The sequence below is a fragment of the Macaca thibetana genome, chromosome 1, assembly GCF_024542745.1.
Source record: "Macaca thibetana thibetana isolate TM-01 chromosome 1, ASM2454274v1, whole genome shotgun sequence".
Lineage (NCBI taxonomy): Eukaryota > Metazoa > Chordata > Mammalia > Primates > Cercopithecidae > Macaca > Macaca thibetana.
The window spans coordinates 45,214,554-45,240,017 of NC_065578.1; the positions used below are offsets into that span (position 1 = coordinate 45,214,554).

General features: G+C 40.9%; 1 protein-coding gene across 11 annotated transcripts in view; it reads left to right on the top strand.

Moving 5' to 3' along the window:
- MAST2 (microtubule associated serine/threonine kinase 2) overlaps positions 1-25,464 on the top strand; it is a 256,248-nt gene that overhangs the window by 197,963 nt on the left and 32,821 nt on the right. For 5 of the 11 annotated variants that reach the window (XM_050801476.1, XM_050801486.1, XM_050801559.1 and 2 more), the window contains 3 exons: positions 14,974-15,090; positions 22,332-22,407; positions 25,244-25,264. In XM_050801476.1, coding sequence (XP_050657433.1) covers positions 14,974-15,090; positions 22,332-22,407; positions 25,244-25,264 — 214 coding nt within the window. The remainder of the gene's footprint in view (positions 1-14,973; positions 15,091-22,331; positions 22,408-25,243; positions 25,265-25,464) is intronic. The other 6 variants (XM_050801509.1, XM_050801517.1, XM_050801545.1 and 3 more) reach the window with 3 other exon arrangements.

Below are 25,464 nucleotides of genomic sequence, written 5' to 3' on the forward strand. Positions count from 1 at the left end.
ATGTTACTAGATTATAAACTGCTACTCAAATATGGATGGGTAGGGAGATGGTCATGGAGGGCTACATGCAGTGCTAAAGGGATGAGGTATGAAGACTCCGTGGCATGGACTCTTAATTTACCTAAGATCCATGGACCCTGAGTGGTTTTAGAAGTGCCATAAGTCTCCTAAAATTATATTCCCAATTTTGTATATATGTTCATTTTCTTGTGGAGGGAGGTTATCAAAATTTGCCAAAGGTTGTTTTTCAATCTAAAAACTGAATACTTTGTTGTTGTTGTTGTTTTGTTTTGTTTTTTTGGAACAGAGTCTCTCTTGCCCAGGCTGGAGTGCAGTGGTGCAATTTTGGCTCACTGCAACCTCCACCTCCTGGGTTCAAGTGATTCTTGTGCCTTAGCCTCCCAAGTAGCTGGGACTACAGGTGTGCACCACCACACCCCACACCCAGCAAATTTTTTTAATTTTTAGTAGAGACGGGGTTTTGCCATGTTGGCCAGGCTGCTTTCGAACTCCTGACCTCAGGTGATCTGCCTACCTTGGCCTCCCAGATTGCTGGGATTACAGGTGTGAGCCACCACACCCAGGGAAAACTAAATACTTTAAGGCTTGAAGAGGCAAAGTGGGCCGGGCACAGTGACTCACGCCTGTAATCGGGAGGCCAAGGTGGGCAGATCACTTGAGGTCAGGAGTTGGAGACCAGCCTAGTCGACTTGGTAAAACCCCATCTCTATTAAAAATACAAAAATTATCCAGGCATGGTGGCACATGCCCGTAATCCCAGCTACTCAGGGCCACAAGGTGTGAGAAGAATGCAAGGAAAACTCTGGAAAAATTAAAATCACATTGTTCTAATGGTGATTACCTGTGAAAAAAAGTAAAAAAGCAGCTTTCACTTTTAATTCAATTTGGTACTGTTTTTGGTCATAAGAATTTGTGAATTGTATGATAAAAATGTTGAAAGTTATTAACAGAGGGCAGTGCTGGCAGTTGGAAGACCAGTTAAGAGGCCATTGCATTTATCAAGATGTTAGGGGAATGTTTAAAATAAAGAAAATATATGAATATGAGAAAAATGTAAGAGATTAAATCAGTGGCAAGTGGATTGATTATCTTCAAATGCCCTGAGTGATTAATGCTGTGTGTTGATACCCTTAACTTAGATAAGGAATACTAATAGGAAGAGAAGAGTTAGGGGAGGAAGACGAACCCAGGATCAAATTTACACTTATTCAGACTCTTGATTTATAACAAAAGTGGCACTATAGAGCTGTAGGCAAAATCCATTGGATGTTCATATGGAGAAATTGGAAAATGTGGCTCTTCACAAAAAAATCAATTCCGGGTGAATTATAGTTTTAAATGTGAAAGGTAATACAGTAAAACTTTTAGAAGGTGTACAGAAGAAAATCTGCATGGCCTTAAAATAGGGAAATTTTTTAAAAACAGGATATAAAGGATAAGATTCCTAAATTTGACTACATTTAAAATGAAGGGCCAGGCTGGGTGGCTCACACCTGTAATCCCAGCACTTTGGGAGGCCGAGGAGGGTGAATCACGAGGTCAGGAGATCGAGACCATCCTGGCTAACACGGTGAAACCCCGTCTCTACTAAAAATACAAAAAAATTAGCCAGGCATGGTGGCAGGCGCCTGTAGTCCCAGCTACTCCGGAGGCTGAGGCAGGAGAATGGCGTGAACCCGGGAGGCGGAGCTTGTAGTGAGCCAAGATTGCTCCACTACATTAAAAAATAAAAAATAAAATAAATAAATAAATAAACAAATAAAGTAAGTGAAGAATTTCACCAGGCACGGTGGCTCATGCCTGTAATCCCAGCACTTTGGGAGGCCAAGGTGGGCAGATCACCTGAGGTCAGGAGTTTGAGACCAGCCTGGCTGACATGGTGAAACTATCTCTACTACAAATATAAAAATTAGCCAGGCATGGTAGCAGGTACCTATAATCCCAGCTACTCAGAAGGCTGAGGCAGGAGAATGGGTTGAACCCATGAGGCAGAGGTTGCAGTGAGCCAAGATGGCGCCATTGCACTCCAGCTTGGGCGACAAGAGGGAAACTCTGTCTCAAAGAAAAAAAAAAAAAAGCCGAGTGCAGTGGCTCACGCCTGTAATCCCAGCACTTTGGGAGGCCAAGGCGGGCGGATCACGAGGTCAAGAGATCAAGAGCATCCTGGCTAACATGGTGAAACCCCATCTCTACTAAAAGTACAAAAAAATTAGCCAGGCATGGTGGCACGTGTCTGTAGTCCCAGCTACTCTGGAGGCTGAGGCAGGAGAATCGCTTGAATACGAGAATTACTTGAACCTGGGAGGCGGAGGCTGCAGTGAGCAAAGATCACACCACTGCACTCGGCCTGGGCAACAGAGCAAGACTCTGTCTCAAAAAAGAAAGAAAATGCAAAATAAAATCACAGAAAGATATTATATGACCACCAATAATGCCTTAAAGAGTGACAAAACCGGGCCGGGCGCGGTGGCTCACGCCTGTAATCCCAGCACTTTGGGAGGCCGAGGCGGGCGGATCACAAGGTCAGGAGATCGAGACCACGGTGAAACCCCGTCTCTACTAAAAATACAAAAAATTAGCCGGGCGCGGTGGCGGGCGCCTGTAGTCCCAGCTACTCAGGAGGCTGAGGCAGGAGAATGGCGTAAACCCGGGAGGCGGAGCTTGCAGTGAGCCGAGATGGCGCCACTGCACTCCAGCCTGGGCGACAGAGCGAGACTCCGTCTCAAAAAACAAACAAACAAACAAACAGAGTGACAAAACCAAGTATAGATGAGTATGTGAAACAATAGAAATCCATAAGTGCTACTGGTGAGTGTATAAATTAATACAACTATTTTGCAAAACAGCTTGGCATTTTCTTATGTAAAGTACAGAAACAAGCCAGAACACAAACGGACACATATTATATAATCTCATGAAATGTCCAGGATACACAATTTCATAGAGGCAGAAAGTAGATTAGTAGTAGCCAGGGGCTCGAGTAGAGGGAAATGAAGAGTGACTGCTAACAGTTAGATTCTTTTTTGGGTGATAAAAATGTTCTGGAATTATATAATGGTTATCATTACATAGCTTTGTGAATATACTAAAAACCCCCAAACTGCATGCTTAAGGGTAAATGTTACATGAAAGTTATATCTCACTTTTAAAATTGTATGAGAGAAAAACTAGAGCGTTTAGAGTTGCATATTTAGTTGGTAAAGCTATAAGGAAGTGATTATCATAATATTGACTTTAGATGGGGTAAAGGGAGGGTTTTGATCAGGAGGGATTATGTGGAGGGATTTTGGAAGATGGCATTGTTAAACCTAGATGGTGTTTACCCAGGTGCTTACTATACAATTATATTCCTTTATAACTAGTTAAACTGTATAAATGAAGCAGCTGGTTCAAGGTCAACTGACTGCTCCAAGTTTTGTTTATACCTTGTTTCTCTGGGATGAATGATCACTTACCTTTGAACTGTCTCCTCCAGCTGCTAAAATCGATTCATAAAGTGGAAAAAGTCTACTTGCTAGGCTGCTGGATTTTCTGTCAGAATTTTTTTTTTTTGGTCCCGTTGAGCCATTTATTGCTGCCTTAAGGAAGTATTCTTCTCAATAATGTCATTTTTTCTGGAGCTAGAACCATGAATGTAAGTCATTAATAACAATCAGCTTAGCTGGGCACAGTGACTCATACCTGTAATATCAACACCTGGGGAAACCAAGGTAGGGGGATTGCTTGAGACCAGCCTGGACAATAAATATAGTGAGACTCCCATCTCTTCCAAAAATTAAAAAATTATCTGGCTTTTCGACTTTATGATGGCTCACACCTATAGATCCTGCTCCTCAGGAGGTTGAGGTGGGAGGATCACTTAAGCCCAGGAGTTTTGAGGCTGCAGTGAGCTATGCCTGCACCACTGCATTCCTGGGTGACAGAATAAGACCCTCCCTGAAACCAAAACAAAAAAATGTAGCTATAAAAAAGAATGAAATCATTGATGCAGCTGGAGGCCATTGTCCTAAGTTAATTAAGGCAGGAACAGAAAATAAAATACTTCATGTTCTCCCTTATATGTGGGAGCTAAACAGTGGTTACTCATGGCCATAAAGATGGCAACAGGCCAGGTGCAATGGCTCACGCCTGTAATCCCAGCACTTTGGGAGGCCAAGGCAGGTGAGTCACTTGAGGTCAGGAGTTCAAGACCAGCCTGGCCAACCTGGAGAAACCCTATCTCTACTAAAAATACAAAAATTAGCCTGGTGTTGTGGCACACGCCTGTAATCCCAGCTACTTGGGAGGCTGAGGCAGGAGAATCGCTTGAACCCATGGAGATGGAGGTTGAGATCGCCCCACTGCACTCCAGCCTGGGCAACCGAGTGAGACTCTGTCTCCAAAAAAAAAATAAAATAAAATGGCAACAAAAGACTGATGACTACTTAGAGGGGACAGAGAAGGAGAGGGCAAGAGTTGAAAAAGTAGCTATTGGGTTCTGTGCTCACTACATGGGTGATGAGATCAATTGTATCCCAAACCTCAGCATCACGCAATACACCCAGGTAATAAAACTGCAAGTGTACCCACTGAATCTAAAAGTTGAAATTATTTTTTATGTGAATTTTTAAAGAATCAGTTTAAATATTTTCTTCAGACTGTTTTGTTGTTTTTGCTTTTGTCTTTGGAGACAAGGTCTCGCTTTGTCACATAGGCTATAGCGTAGTGGCACGATCACGGCTCATTGCAGCCTCAACCTGCTGGGCTCAAGCAATCCTCCCACCTCAGTGTCTGGGACTACATGTGCGCACCACCATGCCCAACTAATTTTTAAATTTTTTTGTAGAGACAAAGTCTTACTGTGTTGCCCAGACTGGCCTCAAACTCCTGAGCTCAAGTGATCCTCCTGCCTTGGCCTCCCAAAGTGCTAGGATTACAAGTGTGAGCTACCATGCTGGCCCAGAATGTTGTTATAACATCTTAATCTTCCCTCCCACAAAATAAGACCAATTCAAATTGTAACCATCCAATGGGTTCTCCTTGCCCACTGCCCAGATAGAGCCAGTTTATCAAAACAGGGGAATTGCAATAGAGAAAGGGTTTAATATATGTGGAGCTGGCCAAACGGGAGACTGGAGTTTTATTACTGAAATCATCCTCCCCCAAATTTCTGAGGCTAGGGTTTTTTGATGGTTTTTTTGTTTGTTTTGAGATGGAGTCTCAAAAATTGCACTCCAGCGCCCAGGCTGGAGTGCAATGATGCGATCTCGGCTCACTACAACCTCTGCCTCCCGTGTTCAAGTGATTCTCCCACCTCAGCCTCCCGAGTAGCTGGGATTACAGGTGTGCATCACCACACAGGGCTAATATTTGTAGTTTTAGTAGAGACGGGGTTTCACTATGTTGGCCAGGCTGGTCTCGAATTCCTGACCTCAGGTGATCTGCCCGCCTTGGCCTCTCAAAGTGCTGGGATTACAGGCGCGAGCCACCACACCCGGCCGAGGCTAGGGTTTTTTAAGGATAGTTTGGTGGGCAGGGGGCTAGGGAAAGGGGGAATGTCGATTGGTTGGGTCAGGGATGATGTTGTCTATAGGAGAATCTGTGAGGTGAGGAATCTTGTGGCCTCTGGCTGAATAACTCCTGAGCCATAATTTTTAACCTTGTGGCTAATTTGTCAGTTTTACCAAAGTGGTCTGGTCCCCAATTCTTCAGAGGGTTTTTCCCAGGAGGAGCTGTTACCATCTTTGTTTCGAAGTAAACTAAATTCCTACCAAAGTTAGTTTTGGCCCATGCTCAGAAATGTACAAGGCCAGCTTGGAGGTTAGAAGCAAGATGGAGTTGGTTAGGTCAGATTTCTTTCATTGTCATAATATTCCTATGTCACATTTTTCTCACTGTCATAATTTTGGCAGAGGCAGTTTCAAAATTATTTATTTTATTCTGTCAATAAACTTTAAAATGGTAGTAATTTTGGCCTTTTTTTTTTTTTTTTTTTTTTTTAAAAACAGAGTCCTTGCTCTGTTGCCCAGGCTGGAGTGCAATGGTGTGATCTCAGCTCACTGCAACCTGTCTGCCTCCCTGGTTCAAGCAGTTCCCCTGCCTCAGCCTCAGCCTCCCAAGTAGCTGGGATTACAGGTGCACACCACCACACCCTGCTAATTTTTTTGTATTTTTAGTAAAAACAGAGTTTCACCATGTTTGCCAGACTGGTCCCAAACTCCTGACCTCAGGCAATCTGCCTGCTTCAGCCTCCCAAAGTGGTGTGATTACAGGCTTGAGCCACCACGCCCGGCTGTAATTTTGGCCTTTTAAGGTGAAGTGTATATTGGAGAAATAGAGAAAACCCAATAAAAGTAGCACACATTTTTAGGCCTTGCTTGCAGCTGTGGTAGAATAAAGAATTTCTGTGATTTTTGTTCCAGTTGTAGGCACAGAGCCTCTGAAAACCTTGGAATTTCCTGAAACATAGGATTGTCTTGTTATACCAGTGAGGTGACTCGTAGTGGGCTCCTTGATAGTTTCAGGATGGGGACTGATCACCAGAAAGACAAACCACATTATTAGAAGGTTGAGATAGAGGCCAGGAGATTGAGTTCAGTCATTTAGCCAATCATTTAATCAATCATGACTATGTAATAAAAATTAAAACTCTGGACAACCTTAAGCTCAGTAGAGCTTCCTGGTTGGTGAACACAGGAAGGCTACACTCCCAGATTCCACAAGGAGAGGGCACAGGAGCTCTACTTCCCCTCCCACACCTCACCCCGCCTTTGTGTGTCCTTTATAATAAAACCATAATAATAAGTATAGTGCTTTTCTAAATTCTGTTAGTTGTTCTAGTAAATTATTGAATGTGGGAGGGCTGTGAGTACTCCCTGAATTTGTAGCTAGTCAGCCAGGTATGCTGGTGGTCTTGGCCCCTCCCCCCACTGCCCCCACAAAGACTTAGGACTGGTGTTGGAAGTGAGGCAGTCTTGTTGAGGACTTTGCTCTTAAACTGTGGGGTCTATGCTAACTCTGTATGGATGGCGTCAGAGTTTAATTGCAGTAAACTCAGCTTGTGGTAGTGTCAGAATAGCATCTTCTGAAAAGTCTGCAGGGCCTAGCCAGTTGGAAAGAATGCTTGTTTATTATATTGTTGCTTGCATTTGGTGGGAATTCATCATTACTTCCCCATGCATTACAGATGCCTTTTGCCAAAGATTTCCATCAAATACATAGTGGTCTGTTTTTTGCTATTATCCTGGCAACAACTCCATAACTTGGAAGCCATTTCTTTTTTCCAACGTTGGCCATATTTGGTAATGTAGAATGTTGAATTGTGAATCAGCTCTGAAAAATCCTAATAAATAAATGAACCTTAAAAATTGATAACTTAATAAGTACAGTATTTATTTATATTAGAACAAAGACTTATCATATGATGTCTTTCATTCTGGTAGGTGTCACCAATGATTCAATGTAAGACTCGGAAAAAATCTTTGACACAGAAGGTGTTGTAAACTCAGCACATTCTGATTTCGTTATCATGGCCTTATGGAAGCCCTCATCATTTTTCATTTGGCTTATCGAAGATCCCTCAACTCCTTTTCCCTCTCTATTCTGTCCATTCTAAATTTTAGAGTAAGACACTGGTTTTTTTTTTGAGACGGAGTCTTGCTCTGTCGCCCAGGCTGGAGTGCAGTGGCCGGATCTCAGCTCCGCCTCCCGGGTTTATGCCATTCTCCTGCCTCAGCCTCCCGAGTAGCTGGGACTACAGGCGCCCGCCACCTCACCCAGCTAGCTTTTTGTATTTTTTAGTAGAGACGGGGTTTCACCAGGTTAGCCAAGATGGTCTCGATCTCCTAACCTTGTGATCCGCCCTTCTCGGCCTCCCAAAGTGCTGGGATTACAGGCTTGAGCCACCGCGCCCGGGTTTTTTTTGTTTTTTTTTTTTTTTTTGGTTTTTTTTTTTTTTGTTTTTTTTTTAGAGACCAGATCTTACTCTGTTACCCAGGCTGGAGTGCAGCCACATGATCACAGCTCACTGCAACCTCTACCTTCCAGGGTTCAAGCAGTCCTCCCACCTCAGCCTCCCAAGTAGCTGTTACAACAGGTGTGCACCACCATACTCAGCTAATTTTTTTTAGTTTTTGTAGAGATGGAGTCTCACTATGTTGCTCAGGCTGGTCTTGAACTCCTCAACTCCAGAAGTCCTCCCACAGTGTTAGGATTACAGGCATGAGCCACCTTACCTAGCCCAATTTTCTTTTTACAAAATGTGTTTCAAATATTCCAACTTTTTCTGTGCTAACAAGTGATTTTTAGTAGTATGCTCCCTAGGAGTATGGGGTAAGGGGCACAAACAGTCTTTTCAGGGTGAATGTGATATTTTAACATTGAGTTTAAAGGTGGCTGCACTTTAAAAGAAATTTGTGCCACGGAGAAAGCAATTTGAAGATGGATGTTTAGAAATGTTAACCATCTATATGTGATTTTGGTTGAAAAATGTTATGCCTCCTTTAAAAGCTGGTAAGTCTATCATTTGAAAACATTGGAAATAGAATGTTTCTAATCTTTCAAAAGAAAGGTTCAATTTTTAATCTATTGTTTAAAAATATACAACTATAATACCTCTTCATTAGTTTCCAAGAAAAATTGCTGACATTATTTTATTTTATTTTATTTTATTTTTGAGACAGAGCCTCACTCTTTCAACTAGGCTGGAGTGCAGTGACACAATCATGGCTCATTGCAGCCTTGACTTCCTGGGCTCCAGTGATCTTCTACCTCAGCCTCCCAACTGACTACCACCACAGGTGCACACCACCACACCCAGCTAATAATTTTTTTAAATTTTTGTAGAGACAGAGTCTCACTGTGTTGTTGTCCAGGCTGGTCTTGAACTCTTGGCCTCAAATGATCCTCCTGCCTCATCCTCCCAAAGTACTGAGATTACAGGCATGAACCACCATGCCTGGCCTATTTTTTATTTATTTATTTATTTATTTATTTGAGGCGAAGTCTCCCTCTGTCGCCCAGGCTGCAGTGCAGTGGCGCGATCTCAGCTCACTGCAAGCTCCGCCTCCCAGGTTCACGCCATTCTCCTGCCTCAGCCTCCCGAGTAGCTGGGACTACAAGCACCTGCCAACACGCCTGGCTAATTTTTTGTGTTTTTAGTAGAGACGGGGTTTCACCATGTTGGTCAGGCTGGTCTCGATTCGTGATCCGCCCTCCTCAGCCTCCCAAAGTGCTGGGATTACAGGTGTGAGCCACTGCGCCTGGCCTATTTTTTATCTGTAATAAAAGCAAGTCAAAATCTAAATTAAAAAAACAAACCACAGAAGGGTTTAGACTTAAGATTTTTAAAAATAAGAGCCATCTGATCAGGCACAGTGGCTCCCACCTATCATCCCAACACTTTGGGAGACCAAGGTGGGAGGATTGCTTGAGCCCAGGAGTTCAAGACTGCAATGAACTATGATTGAGCTACTGTACTCCAGCCTGGGTGACAGAGCAAGACCCTGTTTCAAAAAAAAAAAAATCAATAAAAATGAGTAAATGAGTACATAAATATGAGCCATCTTCAATCACATTGCACTCTAAATGAAAAGGTAAAAAATTTTGTACCATGAATATGTACTTAAAATATTTGTTTTACTTATTTATATTTATTTTTAAACAAATGTTACTGAGATAAAATTGACATGCAATATTCAAAGTATAAAATTAGATAACTTTCTCTTTTTTTTGAGACAGAGTTTCACTCTTGTTGCCCAGGCTGGAGTGCAGTGGTGCTATCTCAGCTCATTGCAACCTCCACCTCCGGGTTCGAATGATTCTCTTGCCTCAACCTCCTGAGAAGCTGGGATTACAGGCTCCTGCCACCACATCCAGCTAATTTTTGTATTTCTTTCTTTCTTTTTTTTTTTTTTTTTAAGTAGAGATGGAGTTTCACCATGTTGGGCAGGCTAGTCTCGAACTCCTGACCTCAGGTGATCCATCTGCCTTGGCCTCCCAAAGTGCTGGGATTACAGGCGTGAGCCACTGTGCCCAACCAGCTTTCGATCTATGTATATACATCTCTGCAGCCATCACCACGATCAAAATTATGAATGCATCTGTCATCTCCTAAAGTTTCCCCAGGCCCTTTTGTAATTACTTGCAGGCAACCACTGATGTTGCTTTTTGTCACTCGTAGATTACTTTGGATTTTGTAGAATTTTATCTAAATGGAGTTATTATAGTATGTATGTACTGTTTTTTTTGTTTGTTTCTTGTTGGTTTTTTTTTTTTTTTTTTTTTTTTTTGGTCTAGCGTCTTGTCCTTTGTATTTCCATATGAATTTAAAAATCAGATTATCAGACAGGCAGCTGGTATTTTTATTGGGATTGTGCTGAATCTGTAGATCAATTAGGAGTGCATTAACTTCCTAACAATATCAAATCTCTCCATGAACATGCTTTGTTTCTCCACCTACTTAGATCATCCTTCATTTCTCTCAACATGTTTTCTGAAGTTCTTATACCTCTTTTGTCAGATTTATCACTAAGTATTCCGTATTTTTATGCAATTATAAGTGGTATTGTTATTTTTCATTTGATTGTTTACAGTATATATAAATATAATTGATTTTGTATATTGATCTTTTATCCTGCAGCCTTGCTAACTCTCTTATTCCAGTAACTTTATTGTAGATTCTGTTGTATTTTCCAGAGATACTCATGTTGTCCATGAATAAAGACAACTTGCCTATTCCACTGGGCTGGAACTCCCAGTATAATTGTGAATAGAAATGGTAATCATAGACATTCTTGCCTTGTTCCTGATCTTAGAGCATTTTGTCTTTACTGTTAACTGTGGTGTTAGCTCTCAGTTTGTCATAGATACCCTTTATCAACTGAAGAATGTGTCCTATTCCTAGTTTGCTAAAAGTTTTTATCGAAAATTATTGTTGAACTTTTGTCAAATGCATTTTCTTTGTCTAATGACATGATTATATGTTTTTTTCTTGATTAGCCTACTAATGTAGTGACTTATATTGATTGATTTTCAGATTTTAAACCAAGTAGAATTCCTGAGATAAATGTTACTTGGTCATGATGTATTTGCTCCCACCCCCCATTATTTAGAGAATATTAGTTTGTATTAGTCTGTTTATATGTTGTTGTATTTGATTTGCTGAAATTTTAAGATGTATGCCTCTATATTCATAAGGGATATTAGTCTGTAGTTATCTTATAATATCTTTGTCTGGTTTTGGTGTCAGGGTAATGCTGACCTCATGGTTATAAGTTGGAGAGTATTCCCTCCTCTTTAATTTTCTGGAAGTGTGTAGAATTGTTACTACTTCTGTCTTATATGTTTGGCAGAATTCTTCAGTGAAGCCTCTGAACCTAGAATTTGTGGGAAGGTTTTAAATTATAAACTTAATTTTGTTAATAGACATAAAACTATTTAGGTTATCTGTTCCTGAGTGAGCTTTGGTAATGTATATCTTTTCAAAGAATTTTCAGTCTCTTCTAAGTTGTCAGATTAATTGACATAAAGTTGTTTGTAATATTGCCTTACCATTCTTCTGATAACTATAGAATCCATAGAAATATCACCTTTCTCGTTCTTGATGTTGGTAATTTGTGTTTTGTCTTTTTTTCCCCTGATTAGTCTGTCTGTCATTTTAATTTTGTTGATCTCAAAAACTTGTGTATGTTTTTTGTTGGGTTTTTTGGTTTGTTTTCTGAGATAGGGTCTTGCTCTGTCACCCAGGCTGGAGTAGGGTGGCACAAACATGACTCACTGAAGCTTCAACCTCCTGGGCTCAAACAGTCTTCCCACTTCAGCCTCTCAAGTAGCCAGGACCACAGGCACACCGCCATACCCAGCTAATTTTTAAATTTTTTGTAGAGATGGGGTCTTATCATGTTGCCCAGGCTGGTCTTGAACCTCTGTATTCAAGCAATCCTCTTGCCTTGGCTTCCCAAAGTGCTGGAATTAGAAACGTGTGAGCCACTATGCCTGGTGTCATGTGTGGTTTTATGCATTTTCTCTCTCGTTTCCAGTGATTTTTTTATTAATTGATTTCCGCTTTGGTCTTTACGATTACCTTTCTTCTGGGTTTCATTTGCTCCTCTTTTTTAAATTTCTCAAGATAGAAAGTGAGGTCATTTCTTTTTTTTGTTTTTTTTGGTAGAGTCCAAGTCTCAGTATGTTGTCCCAACTGATCTTGAACTTTTGGGTTCACGTGGTCCTCCCAGCTTGGTCTCCCAAAGTGCTAGGATTTAGTCTTTCCTTTCTAATATAGGTATGTAGTGATATAAATTTCCCCCTAAGAACTGCTTTAGTAGTATGACATGTGTTTTCATTTTTATTTAAAGAGACAGAGTCTTGCTCTGTTGCCCAGGCTGTAGTGCAGTGGCCTGATCATAGCTTACTGCAGCCTCAACTTCTTGGGCTTAAGCGATCCTCCTGCCTCATCCTCCCAAGTAGCTGGGACCACAGTTGCCTGCCACCACACCCAGCTAATTTATTTTATTTTATTTTTTGTAGAGACGTGGTCTGGCTATGTTGCCCAGGATGGTCTTGAACTCCTAGCCTCAAGGGATGCCCACACCTTGGCTTCCCAAAGTGCTAGGATTACAGGCGTGAGCCAGCACACCCAGCCTCTAATTTCCCTTTTGATTTCTTCTTTGACCCACAAATCATTCAGAAGTATACTGTTTAGGAATGTTTGGGGATTTTCCAGAGATCTTTCTGTTACTGACTTCTAATTCTATTTTATTGTAGTCAGAAAATATATTTTATATGACTTGAATCCTTTTAAAATTTATTGAGTTTTGTTTTATGACTCAGAATGTGATCTTTCTTAGCAAATGTTCTGTGTTCACCTGAAAAGGATGTATATTACTACTGTTTGGTAGTAGTCTATAAGTGTCAATTATGTCAAGTTTGTTGGTGGTGGTGTTCAAGTGTTCTACATCCTCACTAGTCTTCTTCCCATTTATTTATTCAGTCATTTATATCAGTATGAACTAATAGGTATTTATTATCTAGATCAGACTGTAATCCATTAACACTTTAGTTTTTTTGCTTAAGTTGTTCCAGTTTTGGCCATCGAGGTCCTTTCAGTTGGCTCCTTTTCCCCCTTTACATACATCAGTTTGGTGGTTTTTGGTTGGTTGGTTTTGGTTTTGGTTTGTTGTTTTATCCCTTCCTTACTCTCTATGACTATAAGATATTCCAGACTCATGTTGTATATTTCTGACCCCAGTCCTGGAATCAGCCATTTCTCCAAGAAGTGTGGATTTTCAGATTGGAGAACAGTATTACAAATCAAGATCTGGGTTCTAGGTATGCTTGTTTCTTCTGGGGTGTCCTTTTTCTAGTCCCTCTTAGCTGATTGATCAAAGAAATATAGTATTAGTATGTATGCTAACCTGTGACAATACACGTCTATAAATATTTTTATATGTAATTGTCTGTATTTATATTAAACATGAATTCTTCTTGATGTCTCTGGCTCCAATTCAATATCACATGGATCATTCTAGCTTCTTACCTTTGCTGATCTGTAAATTTCCACCTCAGCAATGAGAAACCTGGGTCCCATCATCCACCATCCATACACATAAATTACTCAGTTCCAGTATACATGTATAGCAGTATCAAAATTATTAACCCATACTCCCTGAGAAACAACTTTTATCAAGTTGAGTTCAGTACTTACCTGTAGTTCCTTTGATCTTTAGTCTTACTGATTTCATTCATTTCCAAAGTTTCTTAGGTCAGCACTTTTCACCCTCTTCAGTGATGTTGTTTCATACATTTGTAATATAGTTAGATTCTCTTGTCATAGTCTCCATTCTTCTCTGGGATCCTCTGACCTCATAAGTTATTTTTTTAAATTTGCCTTTAGAGGTGACAAACCAAGGCTTAAAGTTTTTTTTCCCTTACATTACTCTCTAGGTTATAAAGTTCTGTATGTTTTGACAAATGCATAATGTCATGTATCCACCACTACAGTATCATACAGAGTAGATTTATTTCCCTGAAATAGTGCACAGTACTTCACCTCTTTGTCCCTCATCTTCTCCCCACTGGCACCATTGACTGTTTTATTGTCTCTATAATTATACCTACCTTTTCCAAAATGTCACATGGTCAGAATCTTATGATATATAGCCTTTTCAAATTAGCTTCTTTCACTTAGCAATATGCCTTCAAGGTTCCTGTCTTCGTAGGTTGATAGCTTGTTTACTTTTATCACTAAATAATATTCTATTATATGGATGTGCCACAGTATGTTTATCCATCATCTACTGAAGGACATCTTGGTTGCTTCTAGTTTTGGGCGATCACAAAGAAACTTGCTAGACACATTCATGTTCAGGTTTTTGTGTAGACAAGTTTTCAACTCAAGTGAGTAATTATTTAGCGTAATTGCTGGATTGTGTGGGAAGACTGTGTTTAGTTTTTTAGAAACTGCCAAACTGTCTTCCAAAGTGGCTGTACCTTTTGGATTTCTACTAACAATAACAAGAGTTCCTGTTGTTCCCCATCCTTTTTAGCCATTCTAATAGGTATGTATGAGTATCCAATTGTAGTTTTAATTTGCAATTTCCTATGCCAAATGATGTTGAGAATCTTTTTATATACTTGTTTGCTATCTGTGTATCTTCTTTGGTGAGGTGGCTGTTCAGATCTTTTGCTCATTTTTAAAATTGGGTTGTTTGTTTTCTTGTTGAGATTTAAGAGTTCTTTGCACATTTGTCTTTTATCAAGTATGTGGGTTTTTTGTTTTATTTTGGGGGTTGGGGTTGACTTTTCTTGTTTGTTTTTGAGACAAGGTCTTGCTCTGTCACCCAGGCTGGAGTTCAGTGGTGTAATCACAGTCCACTACAACTCAAGCTCAAATGATCCTCCCACCTCAGCCTCCTAAGTAGCTGAGACCCGGTGCGTTAGGCTGCAACACACAACTAATTTTTAAATTTTTTGTAGAGACAAGATCTCCCTGTATTGTCCAGACTGATCTTGAACTCCTGGGCTCAAGGAGTCCTCCATCTTCAGCCTCTCAAAGTGCTGGGATTGCAGCTATGAGCCACAGTGCCCAGCCAAGTATGTGTTTTTTACAGATATTTTCTCCTAGTCTATGGTCTTTTTCATTCTCCTAACAGTATCTTTTGCAGAAGTTCTTAATTTTAATGCAGTCTAGCTTATTAATGTTTTCTTACATGGTTTTGCTTTTGGTTTCGTATTCTAAAAATTCATCGCCAAACCCAAGGTCACCTAGATTTTCTCTTGTGTTATCGTATACAAGTTTTACAGTTTTGTGTTTTACATTTAGGTAAATCTTACATTCTGATCATTTTCATGACCCATTTTGAGTCAATTTTTGTAAAAGTTGTATCTAGATTCATTTTTTTGCATATGAATATTCAGGTGTTCCAGCACCATTCGTCAATGAGAATATATATTGTCTTCATTGAATTGCCAGTGCTCCTTTGTCATATATCAGTTGACTGTATTTTATGAGTCTGTTTCTCGATTATCTGCTTTGTTCTACTGATGTATGTATCTGTTCTTCCACCAGAACCATGTTGTCTTGATCACTATAGTTTTATAGTGAGTCTTGAGATCAGGTAATATCAGTCCTCTAACCTTATTCTTCAGTATTGTATTGGTTGTTTGGGTCATTTTGCCTTTCCATGTAAACTTTAGAATCAATTTGTCAATATTCACAAACTAACTTGCTTGGATTTTGATTGGGTTTGCATTTAATCTATAGATCAAATTGCTTAGAATTAACATTTTAGTAATATTGAGTCTTCCATTATGATCATGCAATGTCTCATTTATTTAGATCTTTGATTTCTTTCATCAGAGTTTCATAATTTACAGTGTATAGATTTTCAGTATATTTTGTTAAATTTACATGTAGGTGTTACAGTTTTTGTGTTAATAGTATTGTGTTTTTAATTTCTAATTTGGATTATTCATTTCTGGTATAAAGGGATACAACTGACTTTTTAATATTAGTGTTGTATCCTACAACCTTGTTGTAACTGCTTGTTACAGGAGTGTTGTTTGTTGATTCTTTAGAATATTCTACATAGACAATCATGTTATCTCTAAACATAAACACCTTTATTTCCTCCTTCCCAATATGTTTACCTTTTATTTCCTTTTCTTGCCTTTTTGGTTGTGTTTTGCTTTTTTATTTATTTATTTATTTATTTTAGAGATGGGGTCTCACTATGTTGCCCAGGCTGGTCTTGAACTCCTGAGCTCAAGTAATCCCCCCAACTCAGCCTCCAAAAGTGCCAGGATTACAAGTGTGAGCCACCACACCCGGCCACCTTTTCTTGCCTTATTGCACTGGTTAAGACTTTCAGTATGATACTGAATAGGAGTAGTGAGAGGCCATCCTTGCCTTGTTCCCATTCTTGGAGAAAAAATACCCAGTTTCTCACCATGAAGTAAGGTTAACAAGTATGTCTTTTGTAGATGTTCTTGGTCAAGTGAGGAAGTTCTCCTCTATTCCTAGTTTGCTGAGTTTTATCAAAAAAGTTTTTAATGGGTTTTAGCTTTAGTCAAGTGCTTTTTCTGTATCATTTGATGTGACTATATGGTTTTTCTTCTTTAGTTTGTTGATGTGGTAGATAATTGATTTTCAAATGTTGAGCCATCCTTGCATGCTTGGAGTAAATTCCATTTGGTGATGGTATATAACTTTTTTATACATTGTTGGATTTGATATTTCTAATATTGAGAATTTTTGCATCTATTTTCATAAGCGATATTGCTCTACAGCACTTTTTTCTTGTAATATCGTTATCTGATTTGCGTAATAGGGTAATACTGGCTCCGTGGAATGAGTTAGGAATCATGTTACAATCATCTTTGATTGGAAAAGATTGTAGAGAATTGGTATCATTTCTTCTATAAGTGTTTAGTAGAATTAATCAGTGAAACATCTGAAACAGGTGCTTTTTTTTTGGAGATTATTAGTTATTGACTCAGTTTCTTTAATAGAGTCTTTTTTTTTTTGGAGACGGAGTTTCGCTCTTGTTGCTCAGGCTGGAGTACAATGGCGCGATCTCGGCTCACTGCAACCTCCATTTTCCATTAACGGGTTCAAGTGATTCTCCTGCCTCAGGTTCCTGAGTAGCTGGGATTACAGGCATGTGCCACCATGCCCGGCTAATTTTGTACTGGGTTTCTCCATGTTGGCCAGGCTGGTCTTGAGCCCCTGACCTCAGGTGATCCTCCCGCCTCAGCCTCCCAAAGTGCTGGGATTACAGGCATGAGCCACCACGCCTGGCAAATCTTTCTTTTTTAAAAATCCAATCTAACAATCTCTACCTTTTAATTGGGGCATTTAGTGTGGTTGTTGATGTGGTTTGTTTATGTCTGCCACCTCCTTATTTGTTTCCTAATTATTCCATCTGTTTTTTCTTCTTCCATGATCTTTTGCTGCTTTATTTGGGGTTAAGTGTGTGTTTTTATTCCATTTATGTCCTTTATTGGCTTATAGTCTATAGCCCTTTGTTGTTTAATGTTTACCTTAGCATTTATAGTATATATCTTTAACATAGCCCTCATATCAATCTTCAAATAATATTATACCACTTCACATACAGGATTAGAATCTTCCATTTCTCCCCTTCCAGCCTTTATATAGTTGTTTTCAAACTTTTGATCCTGATGTGTTGTAAATCCCACACTATTATTATTTAATAGTAATATTATTATTATTATTTAAACATTTACTGCTTTTTAAATAGATTTAAATAACAAGAAAATGTCATGCGTCCTTTTCCATGTAGTTAAGTTTCCCATTGCTCTTCATTCTTTTGTGCAGATCCATATTTCCACCTGGTATCCTTTGCTTCTGCCTAAAGGACGTTTTAAAAACTTTTTTTTGTAGTGTAGTTTGCTGTTGAGAATTTTATTTAGTTCTTTTGTTTGAAAAAGTATTTATTTTTTACCTCTGTCTTTTAAAAATATTTTTGCTGAGGCCAGGAGCAGTGGCTCATGCCTATAATCCCAGCACTTTGGGAGGCTGAGGCAGTAGGATCACTTGAGGTCAGGCGTTCGAGACCAGCCTGGCCAACATGGCAAAATACCGTCTCCATTAAAAATACAAAAAATTAGCCAGGCATGGTGGCGTGTGCCTGTAATCCCAGTTACTTGGGAGGCTGAGGCAGGAGAATCTCTTGAACCCAGGAGGCAGAGGTTGCAGTGAGCTGAGGTCACACCATTGCATTCCTGCCTGTGCAACAAAACAAGACTCCATCTCAAAAAAAATTTTTTTTTGCCGGTACAATGACTTCTGACACTACCCCAAATTAGGCCAGACTTTACAAGGGCCTAGTCTACTACAAAACTGCCCTTACTTTAGACACCAAGCAGAAGTTTTGGGGTTCCCAAGTCACCCATACTTCTGACAAAATAGATACAAATTTGAGGTTTCTTACTACCTCCTGAGTTCAGTAATTCACTAGAATGATTCACAGAGCTCAGGAAACCACTATACTTAGGTTTACAATTTTATTGTGGCAAAAAAGATAAAAATCAGGTCTGACCAAAGAAGACATGTGTAGGACAAGGTCTGGGAGGGTCCCAACACAAAGCTTCCAGTGCCTTCTCCCTGTGAAGTCAGGATGCATCACCCTCCTACACATCGATGTATACCAATACATAGAAATTATTATTAAGCAGGGAAGCTCACAGGAGCTTTGTGTCCAGAGTGAGGTTTTATTTTATAAGCATGATTGATCGACTCATTTGCCATATGACTGAACTTAATCTCTAGCCCCTCTCCACTTCTGGGAAGTCAGGTTATGTCAGACTGATAGCAAGTGGCTCAAAGCCCCAACCCTCTTTTTTTTCTTTCTTTTTTTCTTTTTTTTTTTTTTTTGAGACGGAGTCTCACTCTGTCACCCAGCCAGGCTGGAGTGCAGTGGTGCGATCTCGGCTCACTGCAACCTCCGCCTCCTATGTTCAAGCAATTCTCCTGCCTCAGCCTCCTGAGTAGCTGGGATTATAGGCATGTGCCAGCACACCCAGTTAATTTTTGTATTTTTAGTAGAGATGGGGTTTCGCCATATTGGCCAGACTGGCCTTGAACCCCTGACCTCAGGTGATCTGCCTGCTTGGGCCTCCCAAAGTGCTAGGTGAGTGCTAGCACTCCTTCATGCTAGGTGAGCCTCAAAGCCCCAACCCTCCAATTACATGGTTGGTCTTTCAGGTGTGGCCAGCCTCCATTCTGAGTTATATCATTAGCATAAAGTATCAGGCCCCATCATGAATAACAGAAAGCACTCCTATCACTTGGGTTTTGAAATTCCAAGGATTTAGAGGCTCCTTCCGAGGAACTGGGGACTAAGGCCAATCAGATTCGTTACTACACAACCGCTGGGTCTAGAATTCTAGGTTGGCAGGAGAATAGCCATATCTTCCATAATTTTTTTTTTTAATTTTTTTTTTTTTTTTTTTTTTTTTTTTTTTGAGATGGAATCTCGCTTTGTCGCCCAGGCTGGAGTACAGTGGCACGATCTCAGCTCACTGCAAACTCCACCTCCTGGGTTTACACTGTTCTCCTGCCTCAGCCTTCCGAATAGCTGGGACTACCAGCGCCCGCCACCACGCCCGGCTAATCCTTTTGTATTTTTTAGTAGAAACGGGGTTTCACTGTGTTAGCCAGGATGGTCTTGATCTCCTGACCTCGTGATCCGCCCGCCTTCGCCTCCCAAAGTGCTGGAATTACAGGCCTGAGCCAACGCGCCTGGCCCATATCTTCCATAATTTAAAGATATTGCTCTGCCGTCTTCTTGCATTGTTTCCAACGAGAAATCTGCTATAATCCTTCTTTGTTCCTCTGTATAACATCATCTTCTCACTTCACCCAGCTCTACCAAGCTCTAGCTCTTAAGATTTTTCTCTGTATTTTGAGTTTTGAGCGATTTGACTATGACATTCTTTGATGTACTTCTCTTCCTCTTTCTCATGTTTGGGATTCTTAGAGATTATCTTAGATTTGTGATGTTACAAGAAAAACTTGGGGCTGCAACGTCCTACCTAAACTGGGAAGGAGCCATGAGACCAAAGGATGACTCAGACAGTTGAGCTTGATGAGTAGATGAGTTTATTCAGCTTACATCCAAGGCACTCCTGGACTGCAGCGGGACAGCTCTAGAGAGCCATGCTGCCTCCTGTCTCTAAACTGCATTTTTTTTTTTTTCTTTAAGACATGGGGTGTTTTGCCATGTTGCTGAGGCTGGTCTCGGACTCCTGGACTCAAGTGATCCGCCCTCCTCAGCTTCCCAAACTGGGATGACAAGCCTGAGCTACTGCGCCTGGCTCCCTCTAAACTGCTTTTAAGCTAATTTTCTGGATCTTTGCCTACTGTGTTTGAACAGTGATACTGTTTTTCTTGAGAGGTTCTCAGATACTCTCTAGGATGTTTGGTTGGTTCTCAGGGATACCTGCTCCTCAGCTGGGTACCATTGCCATGGGCCTAGCCTTCAAGTTTCAGGCAGCGAACATATGTACCTTTAAGTAATCTGGTAAAGAACCTGTCACACAACATGTGGGTATATGGTTTTTATCAAATTTGCAAAGTTGTCAGTCATTATTTCTTCCTATCTTTTTTCTGTATTCCCCTCTCTCCCCTCCCGCTGCTTGAAGTTGTCCTACAGCTCAGTGGTGCTGTTTAGTTTTTTTGACGATTTTTTTTCCTCTCGGTGTTAGTTATTTCTGACATACGTGTGTGTTATGTAACCCTAGCCCTACTATGAGCACCTGGAAGGTTCTTTGTACCTCTGTACCCAGACCGATCCTTGGAAGGCTAGTTATTGTAGGATGCTCATGTCCAGGCATCTCCTTGAGGCTTTAGCTGGGTAGTTTTGGGAACCAACAAAGGGCATCTGACTTTGCATGTCAAGAATCAAACTGGATATTTGTTAATCTTTGACATGAGATGACACTATCAAGAAAGAATAAAATTGTTTTTAAAAAATAAGCCTTGATGCTTCTGAGGAGACCTGATCCTTATTAAGTCCTGGCTAAGGAAACAGCTACTCAGGATCACTTCCCTTATATCCTGGTGCCTGCTAGCCAGATGATGGGGAGAGGTCATAACAGATAGTCCTCACACAAAGCATGGAAAACCCAGAGTTCATGCAATGTTGAGAGCATATCCACTGGATGAAGTTGTATATTTTATGCACCTGGGTGTAAGAAGAAGCTGAAGATGCCTCTTTCTCATTCAACAAAAAACAATGCCATTATATAATTGATACAGAGGTGCTGCTGCATAGGGTAGTAGGAGCGCTGATTGAGAGGCTGGTTTGTACTAGATCAGTATAAAAAGACATTACGTGCTATATAAACCCTATTGGATAGAGATAATGGGAAACAAAGGGGTAGGTTTTTGGCAACTTGGAACATCCATACCCTGTGCAGGAAACATGCTATCCAAGAGAAAGCCAGCGCATGCTGAAGTACCAGGCCCCTGGGAGGTAAGCACAGCAGTGAGGAGGTGGACAGGGGTTAGAGGGGTGCCAGCACAGCATGGAGTATGGTGCTTGCTTCTACATGGCCTTTTGAGTAGAGTCATATTAACAACTGCCAGCTAGGGGCTCCTATGTACCAGCCCCCAACTAGAAGATAGCCCAGAGAAGTATGGCAGGCTTAGGTTTAAGAACTATTGGGATTAGTACAAAGGTAAACTTACAGTTTTATTGAAAGCTTCTGAGCTTTAAGTTAGCAAGTTATAGGGGCACGTGAATACTAATAAGAAGTGGTGGTATGCTTTGTACACTTGGGGGCCTTGATTATGAACTATCTTAAGGTTTACTACTGTCCTGAGTCCCTACCTGAGAACTTCTCTTTCCCCTTAAAATACACATGTTCCTGGTTTAGCCCTTGGATACAGTGCACAGAGAGATATATATTCAAGAAACTTGGATTGGGGTCCTATTGCCCTTTGAGAAAGCATGAACCTTTGGCTATACCCTCTGTACTGAATGAGCTCTTTAAGCCTTCTGAATGTTGGTTCACTTGACAAGACAGATTGAAGTCTCAGGTGTGTTCCTAGGAGGGCAGGAAATAGTCAAGTTGCTGCTAGATCTAGAATGGTTGTCTGAGAGACATGGGTTGTTATAGGAAACTTGGGAACAAGGGAGAAAACCTCTGGGCTATGAAACTTTTACAGAAACTCATTAAACTGATAGTGGCCCTGAGAAAATAACCATATAATTGCCAGTGCTAGGGGAAGATTTCTTGCCCGAAGGTCATGTCTGCCCTCCTCAAAAGCAAACCTTACAGAGTTTCGTTTCTTTTCCCATCAACAGGTAACAGTCCTTTGGACAGCCCCCGGAATTTCTCTCCAAATGCACCTGCTCAGTTTTCCTTTGTTCCTGCCCGTAGGTAAGTTGATAGAAAACCTCCTCTGGGACCAGCACCTGTGGCACTTGCATGAGGGTTAGTTGAATGTCAGATTCCTCCTTTAAGTGTCACTATTCTTTCAAGTGTATTACCTGAAGCTCCCACCCATCAAAACTCTGTCTTTGCTTTCCTCTCCCATGTTGTAATCATCGTGTTCTGGTTTTGCTTTGTAGGTGCCCCATGTATTTGTGTTTGAATATTTAAACAGGAGAGTAGATATTAAGTAAAAGTAGATTTATTTGTACAATTCACTTTTTTTTAAGTCCGTGATGTCCTGCGGGTATGTTCCAAAGCATTACACTCTCAATTGAGAACTGTCCTAGAGTGATCAATGAGAAAATAAGCTCTCCTCCAGGAGGACCCAAAGTTACACTCTTTGTCCTCTCTAACTCAGCTAGTTTAAGGTGGCTGGAAGGGCCCTCTGTGCTTCTCTCCTTGACTTTGAACTGGAGTTCGTTTGGGGGATAAAGAGACTACAGGGACTTCACTTTTCCTTCCATGAATTTAGAAAGATTTGGTGCATACAAAGCCATGCTTATGGTCCACCTCCTATGTTTCTGCCCTCTTGAGAGTGATACAAACCTGTCTCTGGCCCAGGGCAGCAATGCTGACAGCTCTGCCTGTGGCTGGAATATCATCAGGCCTTTGGAGAAAGCTGAATGAGATTAATCCATCCAGATCACATACCTAGGCTCTGTACACACGTGGTTTCTTGTCAGAACTTTTCTAAGATTTGTTGCCAGAGTTTGTATTTATTTTATCTTATTTTTTAATTTTTAACATTATTCTTTGTTAGAGTTAGTCTCTAGTATAAGACCTCCAGGAAAATTATGGTTCCAGATTTGTAACCTTTAATGGATGGAGAATGTAATATAGCTGGAGGCCAGGACAGTTTTAATACTTAGACTACTTTTTAAAAAAAGACATATTAGGAAAAGGGGAGGCTCCTGGAAACAGTGTTAACTCACTATTCCAATGATAACCCAAAAGAAATCCATTCTCTTTCCAGGATTATTTTTGGCTGAAAAGAACATGAACAGGTTGGGATAAGTTTGATGACTAATTTGGGTTTCCTCCCTCAACCCACTTACCTTATTCAAAACAAATTTTATCCAGGGTTGTTCCACGGGCTCATCTCTCCTACCCTATGGAACTTCCAATTTGTTAAGCAAGGATCCAGATAAGATCACTTACAGTGTAAGAATATGCTGGATTGGTGTGTTTGTTTTTCCAACCCAGGTGGAAAGACTTATCCCAGACTTCTTGCCTGGACTGTATATCAACTGCACTCTCAGAGTAGGTATGAGCTGGGACACCAAGACCTGTGGCCAGATCCCCATAGGTGGCATTGAGTTACTTCTCATTCATTCGATAAATATTTGCTGAGCACCACCACGTAGAGCCAGGCACACTCGGCTGGGTGCTGAGTTATGTAGTGGTAGCAAAATAGACATAGTCCCTACTTCCCTGAAACTCACGATGTAGGAGAGTCTGTGTACTGGTTGTTTCCTTTGTAAGGACTGCTGCTCCCTCAAATCTTCATTTAGCTAACTCATTCTTATGATTCATATCTCATCTTAAACGTCACCTCCTTAGAGAGGCCTTCCCTAAACATTCAATCTAAAGGGGCCTTCTTGTCTTTCTCCATCAAATCATCCAGTTTTGTTTTCAAAATAGTACTTTTCAGTTCCTGATATTTTCTTATTTGCATATTTTCTGTCTCAATTCAACCACGATCAAGTCACCTTTAATAGAGATACCTTCATTTGTTGAAAGCTCTGTGTCCTGGTGGGAAGACAAATGAGTAGTGGGAGAGAAAGACAAACAAGTATACGGATATAAATTATGACAAGCACCATAGAGGGAAAGAGCATGATGCTGCTCTTTCAGGAAGAGGGCCGGGCGCAGTGGCTCACGCCTGTAATCCTAGCACTTTGGGAGGCCGAAGCAGGTGGATCACTTGAAGTCAGGAGTTTGAGACCAGCCTGGCCAACATGGTGAAACACCATCTCTACTAAAAATACAAAAATTAACTGGGCATGGTAGTGCAGGTCTGTAATCCCAGCTACTCAGGAGGCTGAGGCAGGAGAATCACTTGAATCCGAGAGGTAGGTTTGCAGTGAGCCGAGATTGTGCCACTGCACTCCAGCCTGAGCGACAGAGTAAGACTTCATCTCAAAAAAAAACAAAACAAAAAAAGAACAGGAAGAGACTAAGGCCAGAGAACCTCCATTGGGTGGCCATGTAAAACCTCTCTGAAGGGTGAGAAGCAGCTGGCACGTTAAGTGTGAGGACCCAGGTGTGTGCAGACCATTCTAGGCAGAGGGAACAGCCTGTTCCATTGATACCGTGGGTCTGTTTCATTGCCTCGGTTTGGGAGTAGAACCAACTGGGAGCCCTCAGGGCCTGTTTTTTTACCACTGAGACACAAACAGGTCTATGCTAAGTGGCATGACATTTGAGTCATGTGCATGGAACATGGATCTCTGGGCTGTCCTCTTATAGAACATAGTAGGAAAAGCTGCTGGTTATTGGTGGGGTGGGGAGAAGTGTTTCAACCCTGCCAAACAGAGTATCAGGAATTGTTTGTTTCTGTGTTACTGGCTGGTGCTTTGGAGGATCACATTGGTTTGCAATATCAAACAAAAGACAGATTGAACACTAAGGATAGACCCATTGGTCCTACAATTTCACTTCAAACTATCACACCTTCCTAAACAGAAGGAATGTGCCAAGCTAGACCAAATACCAAGATTCAAAAAGATTACTCTCTCTAGTTCCTTTGGTTCTCACTGTAATGTGTATTTTTTTACTACAGCCATAGCCACAGAGCTGACAGGTAATAGCGGGTATAATGGGGAGAGGGGCTGGGAAACTGCTATGCATGGCCAGACAATATGGTTTGTGATGTTGTGGTTGGTGAAAACTGGTTGTGATGGTTCTTCTCTGACTGGGTATGAACATTGGGCCTTTCATATCTTGCAAAGAGGCCCAAAGGGATCTCCCTCTACCTGCTGGAACCAAGGCTCAGAGCTCATG